General features: G+C 41.4%; 1 protein-coding gene across 1 annotated transcript in view; it reads left to right on the top strand.

Annotated features, from left to right (window-relative positions):
- Nucleotides 1-2990: 2990 nt before the first annotated feature.
- Hpse2 (heparanase 2 (inactive)) overlaps nt 2991-9511 on the top strand; it is a 905948-nt gene continuing 899427 nt past the window's right edge. Inside the window, exons 1-2 of the mRNA XM_023709036.1 lie at nt 2991-3280; nt 6336-6493. Coding sequence (XP_023564804.1) covers nt 2991-3280; nt 6336-6493 — 448 coding nt within the window. The remainder of the gene's footprint in view (nt 3281-6335; nt 6494-9511) is intronic.

The following is a 9511-nucleotide window of genomic DNA, read 5'->3' as shown; positions in this document are numbered from 1 at the left end:
TTGGTGGCCAAAGTTAGTTTTTTTTCATCAATTAAAGAAGTAAGTGTGTTTTTGTAGGTTTTGATTCTAATATGAAGTAACTTCCAAAGACTCATGTGTTGAGATTTTGATCTCCAAAACAGTGATGTTCAGAGGTGGGGGTAATGAGGTCTACTCCCATCAGTGGATTAATCAGTTAATGAGTTCATTGCTGAATGGGAATATAAGAAATTGGGCATGGTTGGATGAATTAGGTCACAAGTTGTGCCTCATCTGTGGTACAGAAGCAATAGAGTCAGTCAACCATGGACCAGTCTTTTAAATCACAGGTCTAAGTAAATTTGTCCTCTTCTAAGTTGGTATTCTCATGTATTTTGTCACAGCAATGGAAAGCTGCTTACACTACCATATAAAATTTTTGAAATAAATATTAAATATTAATTTAAGTAGGACACCAAACTATTACAGAGTAGACAAGTCAGTAAAATTTTGAAAATTCATAAGTAGATTCCCATTATACTTAAGGTAACTCTTACTCAGAGAAGTAGTGTTTTTGAAAGGTACATTTACTATAGATGTCTAGTGTAAGTGAATAATTTCATTCACATAATCCCATTTAATGTGGCTTCTAAGAGTACATTCAATTATAAGCCAGGAAATACGTTAGCCTTTGAAAAATCTGGCTTATTTAAAATATGTAATTTTGAATATAGCAAATAAACTAATAGCTTTGCAAAATAAATATTTCCTAAAGGACATGGACAGGAAAATGTTAATACCTGGAAAAGAATTTACTGAATAGAGATCCAAAACACAATTTATTTTGACACACAGAAGAGTTTAAGTTTTCATGTTTGTCTTGAGAGAAGTGTATAGTTTCAATGAGGTGAGTTTGATATATTAATGTATTTCACAGGTGTTTATCAGGTACCTAGTAAAAATCTGGAGATAAAAAGATAGCAGTCTTTGTTTAACAGGCTTTCACCATATCTAGCAGGATACATATACATCTTTTTTTTTCCCCTTCTTTTTTGAGACACAGTTTCACCATGCAGTACAGGCTGGCCTTGAATTCACATTGTAGCCCATGTTGGCCTCAAACTCAGCCCTCCTGCTTTAGTCTGAGTGCTGGGATTGCAGGTATGTGCCACTATGCCTGGCCACATATACATCTTTTAAAGGATCTAGGTATGTTGGAGAGTTTCAGGAACCAAGGGAAGCAGGTGTTAGGGCCAATAGGCCAATATTTAGAACATGTTATAGCTTGATTTTTAAAATCATCTCTGAGGGATAAAACTTGGGGTTTCTTTTTCCTTTATTCTCATTTTATGTAGTCATATTCTAGTAGATCCTTCTAGCATTTTTCAGTTCATTCAAGCACTACTTCTGGATTTCTTGGTGGGTTAGGTTAGTAGAGGCTCCTCTGGGAATGTCAGTTTTTCACAGAACATCAGTTTAAAGTTATCTTTTCCGATTTGTTAATGCTATCTATCTGAGGAAATGGGAAGGATGTGCCATTAGGATTTGCTGAGTTCTGAGATTGCCCCTTGTACATTCATCCTTGGGGAGAACCTATCCTCTGCATTGAAGTTCTATTTGATGCCAAGGAGACCCTAGAATGCTTCTGTTTACCTACACTGCATAAAGTAGTTCCCTTCATTTGTCAAGTAGGAGGCCCATTTTGTTTCAGAAAGAAGTTAAAAGTGGGGTCCCACAAACTGAAGCAAACTCTGCCTGGTCTCTTCTACACTATAGGAAGGTTACCCAGAGCACAATCTTCCAGTTGTGGTTGGGATTTCTGTGAGCTGCATGAGTGGTACATCTTGATCTCTTGCATCCTGGACATCTTTTGCTATGTCCAGGCAGACTGGCTTTGACTAGAGGCCAAATTTCAAGCCTCTATATGGTATTTTGTTTTCTGAAACCATAAAGATATACTTCCTTATAGAAGGGTTAAACCCAAATGCTGATCTTTAGGAGGGGCAGCTCAGCTTGTGCACTGGTATAGAGTGGACCAGGAGTGGCTCAAAGGGTTGAAAAGCTGCCTTGATTAAGGCAGTCCATGTTGCATTGACAGCCAAAGCCAGCGTACACAGAAGATCCTAAGACTCCAACTCTTTTGCTTCAGGAAGAGCCATTGGGCAGACTGGTTCTTCTTGTTTGGGTTGGAGAAGTGAAGTCCTTTCACTTGGTCATTCTATTTTATTTCTGGCCACATTTACCTTGTTGAAATCAGAGGATGCTTCTGTGTGGCTCCTTAGCACCTTAGCACAGAAGTCCTAGCTTTTGGTCACAGAGTCTCCCTCTGCTTTGACAAGAATCACAGTTGCCGCTGGCCACAAGACCCTTTGCAATTTAATAACTCTTCATTTTGTTACTTTATACCTAAAAGAAGGACCTGGAGTAGGACAGAGTGTATGATACACTTGAGCTACCCAGACAAACAGACCCAGGTTTCCTGTGAAGTTTAACACCGTGTCAGAGCAGTTTAAACAACCTCTCTTAGAGCCTGCCAAGGAGATACATGCTGCCCTACCCAAGATGTTACCACAGCACTATAGTGATCACACAGACTGTTTCCTGACCCTAGAGGGTTAAATCAGGAGGGTACAACACCACCCCTGCCTCCTTCCCGCTTCCCCCCACCCCTTACCTTTAAAAAGTTAAAAAATGTCTGCAGTTGAAATCTCTTAAAGGGGCGGTGCTGGTGAACGAGTACTCTTGGCACGAGTTGCTGAGAAGGCTGGCTAGGGGCGTGAGTTCGCTCCACCAGCACCAAAACACTGAAAAAAAGAGAGCAAGAGAGAGAAAGAGAGAGAGAGAGAGAGAGAGAGAGAGAGAGAGAGAGAGAGAGCGCGCGAGCGAGCGCGAGAGCAAGAGAGCGCAAGAGAATGGGGGGGAGGAGGGAGGGAAGAAAGGGAGGGGGAGGCAGACAGACACACACTTTAGATAAGGGCAATTAGTCAACAGTGAGACCCAGTAGGGAGAGAGGTTTAAATCAGAAGGATTTAATGAGGGTGCTCTGTGCCTTCCCTGAAGCCATGTTCTCCAGCAACTCCCGCCCCTCACCGTGCCTAGCCCGGGTGGCTCTCTTCTTGGCTCTGTTGCTCCAACTCTCCCTTTCCTCCCAAGCTGGAGACAGGAGACCTTTGCCTGTAGACAGAACTGCAGGTTTGAAGGAAAAGACCCTGATTCTACTTGATGTGAGCACCAAGAACCCAGTCAGGACAGTCAGTGAGAACTTCCTCTCTCTGCAGCTGGATCCCTCCATCATTCATGATGGCTGGCTCGATTTCTTAAGGTAAGGCAGGGGCTTCAATGGATCATTTTTAATTTTTAAAGTAATCTCCACTCCCATTCTCTTCCTATCCCTATTCTGAAGGAGAAAGAAGAAAAAGAAGAAAATAAGTCAAGCAAATCGCTCTCAATGAGAAAAAAAAAAGGTTTTCCTTCTCCTGGAGTATTTGCTGTGAGGCTGTAACTAGTGATTGAGAAAAGCAATGTTTTCTATTAAGATGCACATGTTTGCAATGCAGAAGGCATTTCAGAAACTTATCAGTTATGACTGAAAAAATGTTGTGCTTACATATATTCATAATTAGCCTCCCCTTTTTCTGAAAAAGAAACAAGAAGTTCAGTGCAGTTACAAAAGTGAAGAAAAGGTCTGGAGCAACAAAGACCCAAGAGGAATGTGTGTGTGTGTGTGTGTGTGTGTGTGTGTGTGTGTGTGAGAGAGAGAGAGAGAGAGAGAGAGACAGAGAGAGAGAGAGAGATAGAATGGAGACAACAAATGGGGATTGCACAAATTGAAATTTTTCATGGAGAGATGGTTTTGTCAGTTATCTCCCATTTCCTTACAGAAAATGAATTTATGGAGAAGCTTGAGCAGTAAGCAAGTCGGGTTGGAGTTTTAAAGTTTTATTTTGTGTCCTCTACTTTTATCTACAGACTTCAGGATGTTATTTGGCACTTTGTATAGGCAGAATAACCTCCTTCCTCCAGTTCTTCCAGTTTAAATCTCCTGCAGTAACTGCATCGTTTAGTTGTTCTTTAAAGAAAAAAGAAAAATCCTGTCTGGGGTCAGAATGTACAAAAGGGGAGCATTGTAGCCCTAAAATATGTGTGTGTGTATGTGTGTGTGTGTGTGTGTGTGTGTGTGTGTTTGGGGGGTTAGGTTTCTGTGGTTTGAACATAGCACCAGTGGATTAGTAAACCCAGAGGTTGTGATCCCCTTGGAATCAAATTGAGCTCACCCTCGCCCTGGTTGTTCTGCACTTAGTCGACCGTGCTCGCTTCTCATCTGGGACAGAGTTGCAGTGTAAAAAAAGAAATAAATAAATCGTCTGCAATATCCAGTCTTAAGTGTTGAGTCTTTAAAAGTTCCTTCCAACTTGGAGCCTCAGCAGTGGGCTTCCCCCAAAAGCCCTGAGTGCTCTCCATCCCACTCCTTTGCTTTGAGGCCGTTTCCTCTGTGCGTCTTTCCTGTTTTAAACTCTTTAGGAAATTCAAGTTTTGCTTCTCTGGATGCGCCCGCCCCTCAGCTCTACGAGTCTCCTCCTGGCCTCAGCTTGGTCGGCAGACGTGCAGGTAGCTGGAGGGCCACATGGAGCGCTTCTTGCTCCTTCCACGTGGTCGTGGTGGGGCTGTACCCTGAAGGACTGGGTGGTCATTGCCACTGCCTGGGGGGGGGCGTTCATTTCCATAGGGTACAACTGCTAGAGGGGTGGGAAAAGCTTTCCCCCTACCCCTGGCTTCCTCCTAGAAAGCTTCCTTGTAGCTGAGCTGGTCTTTGAGCTCCTCTGAGTGTGGGTACGAAAACGACAAGAGTTTTTGTAAGCCTCATTTTCCTTTCACTCTCCAGCTTTGCGGACTCTTCAAGCCGCGCACCGCCCCCCCCCTCCTGTACCACACTGTTCTCGCTAAATACTTGCGTGTTGCAAAAAAATTCTGGAAGGCAGCCTTTTGAGGGACAAATCCATGGTTGGGTGCATCTGCATTGGCTTTGCGGGCTTAGGTGCCCGGTTTTCCAGGAGTCCCACTCGCACAGACATCTATCCAAAGCTATCAGCGATGCCCTCATTGTGCGCGCCCTTGAAGGTGGTCCTGGGGTCCTCAACCAAACCTTCTGGCCCCTGGAATTATCGGGGTAGCTGTGTCTCTAAAACAAATAAGGAGGCTTAAAAACAACTAGGGAGACTGCATTTTTTTTCTTTCTGCATCCACCTCCTTCATGATGCCCATTAACTTTGCATTTTCATTTGAATTTTCAGAACACAAAAAGCAAAGCATTAGAAAATAATTTACAGACTCCCCTTAACACTAACAGTGTTTCCATGGCCTCTTTTCAAAGTAGCAGTATTGTTTGGCTTTTTAAAACCTATTGTTGGAAATAAGTGTGAATGGTATTGTTGTGGTGCCCCTCGAATTTCCCTGGATGCACAGGTTCTACATTTGGCAGACTTTTTTCCTCATAGCTTCCACACAGCCTCAAGTAGGAAGGAAAAAAAAAAAAAAAAAGAGCTCAATTCGGGATGGGGAGAAAGAGGTTGCCTTTCTTGAGATTAGGCTAAATTATTTCAGGGATCACAGAGACACTGATTTTACTGAGTGTATGGTGGAAAAGTGCCCTCGGAAAGACAGGCATTTACCCCCAAATCTCTGCCCTGAGATTTCAGAAATAATGCAGTTGTTAAAATGTAATGGAAAACCGATTTGGCATTAGAAAGAAAAAGTTGGAATCTTCTTGACCGCAGTGGCCAGGACTGATTTGAGGGCAAGAAAGCAAGATTCTTACTTTACCCACAAAGGTTAAGTTGCCCCTTTCAGGGGCGGGGGAAGAGTTTGGCAGTAGCCTCAGGCCGGCAGTCCGCGAGGTGCGTGTCTCCACGGGGAGTATTTCCTTGTAGTGAGTGGCAGAAGCCAGGCAACTGCGCCTTGATCTTACAGGCGCAGCACTGTTCTCCAAACTCATATACACTCACTTTGAACAAATATAGTCTCAGACTCTTTGAAAATCACTGTCCAGGGCATCGAGGTATCTGGGAGGGGGGCCTCTGTGGGCCATCTGTGTAGTGGAGTTGAGGGTTGGGGGAGGAACCCAGAGGTTGAAGGCAAAGCGGGCTGGGGTGCCAGGAGCACACGGGGCGCGTGGGAGACGCTGCAGAACTGCCAGGGGTCCCATGTTGACTGCCGGCTCTACCGGCACGGCCCGCACGGCCAGCACGGCCCACACGGCCAGCACGACCAGCATTGAGCACCGGCGAGGTCTTCCGCAAAGAATGAAGAGGGCCAAGCCCCGCGCCTTGCGCTTTCTAGTCTTCTGGGATCCTTTCCTCTCTCCTTCTCTACCCCTGCAGCTCCAAGCGTCTGGTGACCTTGGCCCGGGGACTTTCGCCTGCCTTTCTTCGCTTCGGGGGCAAAAGGACCGACTTTCTTCAGTTCCAGAACCTGAGGAACCCGGCGAAAAGCCGCGGGGGTCCGGGCCCGGATTACTATCTCAAAAACTATGAGGATGGTGAGAAAATTGGTCTCCATTCCTGAAGGGTGGGAGGAGGTTAAGGGGTCCTGAGCTAGTGCTTGCTGGTGTGTGTGTGTGTGTGTGTGTGTGTGTGTGTGGCGAGGAGGGGGTGGTGATTTGGAGGAGAGGCTGTTTGAAGTGTCTTTGAAATAATGGAAAACAAAGATGCAGGGAATCCCAAACTAACATGATTAAGCACTCACCAGGTTGACCTTGTCCTGGCTGTCCTCCTTTGGCTGGGCTTCAGAGTATCCAAATTGGGAATTAAAAAAAAAATTGGCAGGCTAGTTTTGAAGGGACAAAATGTAATAAATTTCTTGAGAAAAATTCACCGAGGCTTATAGATTATAAAAGGGTGCAGGTCATACTTTCATTCCTAAAATTCTAGACACACGTGCAATTTTTTTTTAAAACATTATTGGTATGAGCACACCGAGATATTTAGCCTTTTTTGAAGCTCACTCTTAAGATTTTTCTGGAATAATATCTTTTAGGTTAGTTCCTTGTTTAGAGAGAGTTGAAAAGTCTTTACAGTGGGTCTCTCTCCTTTAGATGGTCAGATTCAATCACATTTCCCCCCTCAGTTTAGAAATGGGGTTGCAAATGCCAGCCTTCATTCCTGCCAGAATCAAATGAATTAAGTGTTGGAAGGGCTTTAAGTTTTGTTCTTACTAGGGGAAAAATGAAAATGGTGATTTAAAATTTTGTTTGGCTTTGTTGTCAATACCTATGAACTGTGCTTGTAGCTAGTGGGTTATTCTTTCTTTCAGAGAAGTATGGTGAGAATTGATGAATCTTCACCACTGATGCTATTAAAGTTGGGTAGAAGAGGCATTAATGTCTATTGTTGAAAGACTACCTCTTTTCTATCTCATAAATAAGCTGCAATTTTATTTTTAAAGAGTTTAGGGACAGGTTTTCAGAACCTATAGATTTTGTTATAAATTGTCTTTGTAAGTCAGCTAAACAAGGAAATATTCTTTTACTTTTTGGGATTTCACTGAATGGAACTTTTAGGGAAATATTTGGGTTTATTTCAAGAGTAGGTAGGGACTATTTCTTAAAAATACCAGAATATAGACAGAGGGAAAGGCTGTCTCCTTGACTTTGAAGCACGACTAGGACTTACTCTTTTATAGTATTTACCAAAGAAGGGAGGTATGTAAGGCTATATCTTTTCAAAGGTAAAAGACATTGCTATAAAAATGTGGGGTGCCAGTAGACTTTGCTGTCATTCAGCATAAAATACTGAAAGATAAAAGATAACCCTAAACAGCAACTCTGATTGAATCACGTCCTTATAGCTCCCAGAGTCACTTGTCTTCTCTGTGATCAGACAGAAGGGAAATAAGAATGATTTTCCTGATGAGATAGTTTTTCTCTGAATCTGTTTAAACTACTTCTTTATTTTATGGAAGAACTCGTCATAGCTCTAGGAAGCACTATCAGAAAAAGAATTTAGAAGTTTAAAAATTGGCCATTTTCTCCCAACTTTGTATGTAGAGTTGTCTTACTGATTCATTGAAAGCAATTAAATCTGCTTAACATAAAATATGCAATTCATTACCCTCTGTAAAAGGAGAAAGTGGGCATTATGAGGAGAAAAGAAATTGGCAGAAGACTGTGTCCCATAAAACTTCATAGAATTAGAAAAAGTTGGAAATAGAAAATATCTAAGAGACCATTTTTAGTCTTCCCATCACTTGAGGGGCCAGTACAGGATCATTCCATGTGGAATCTTTTTTTTTTTTTTTTTTCCTAATCTGGTATTAAATATCTCTAGGAATGCAGTTTTCACCACTGCTGGGAAAGAGAGTTTCTCTGTCCCATAGATTTTTGCCTGAACATTTCTCTTTATAAATATTCTCTAATTCTTTATAAAAAGATTCCTCTTGAAGTTTTAGACATTTACCCATAAAATTATTGTTTTTGATATAGATATTAAACACAAAATGTTTCCTTTTAGCTGTTTCCCCCCCTTAATACAAGCTACCTGAATTTAATTCTTTAAAAACTTTGATTAAAGTTGTCCTTCCAGATACTAATCTGTTTTATTACTCTTAGTTGAACTCCTTTTTGATTTATAATTCACTGCTAATAAGATGCTCTAAACTGTATCAGTATTTGGGATCTAAACAAAGATAAAGAAAGTAGGAATATCCTATTTGTGCCCTTTATTGCTTATATATTCTCAAATCACACACATTTTCTTTGTTGATAACTGTTATCATTATGAACATCTTAAAATAATTAGGCCTTCTTAGTAAATGGTCCTGAGAAAAGCAGTTGGCTACCAAGGCACCATATTAAAACTATATTTGCTTAGTATAGTACAGAGTAACAACATGAGTAATAAATCACACCTACTCTACATAATGAAATTCCGTGAAAAGAATACAGAATTTGGAGTTAGAAAGCTTAAACTGCAGGCATGGCTCTATGACTTATAAATGTGTGATTGTGGGTTTAGTGGTTCTTTATAGCATATGGGCAATGATAATCCCTGCTATACATTGCTTCTGTAAGGGTTCCAAGAGGTAATCTATGTAAAATATTTTCTCTACTGCAAAGTAGTATATGAATGCTAAAGATACTTCTTTTTATTAAAGACAGCATTTAGAAATTTATGACATATACTTAGTGTTTTCAAGTGGGACTAATGAGTGAATATGATTAGGTAAAACTTGAAGAAATTGATTTAATGAGTTATTTGTGAGGATTAAGAGGCTATAGGACAGTTTAAGGCTTGCTGCTGAGAATCTGAACTTGCTTTCTCCCTCTGTCTTTTTTTTTTTGTGTTGATGAGAAAGCTTTAGTTTTATTATATACCATAAAATGAAGCTTGGGCAAAAATGCTTTTCTGGTTGATTCATTCATATTGCTACTCTGATGAAATTCATTGTTGTTAATTTTTCTTGAATTAATAAGACGAGGGGGCCGGGGAGATAGCTCAATAGAATAAGCACTTGCTTGGCAAACACAAGGGCCTGAGTTCAATCCCTGGTTCCTCAAAAA

Source organism: Octodon degus, unplaced genomic scaffold (assembly GCF_000260255.1).
Source record: "Octodon degus isolate 3935 unplaced genomic scaffold, OctDeg1.0 scaffold00010, whole genome shotgun sequence".
Taxonomy (NCBI): Eukaryota; Metazoa; Chordata; class Mammalia; order Rodentia; family Octodontidae; genus Octodon; species Octodon degus.
Note: the sequence above shows the minus strand (reverse complement) of the source record. Positions and strands in the feature narration are given on the sequence as shown.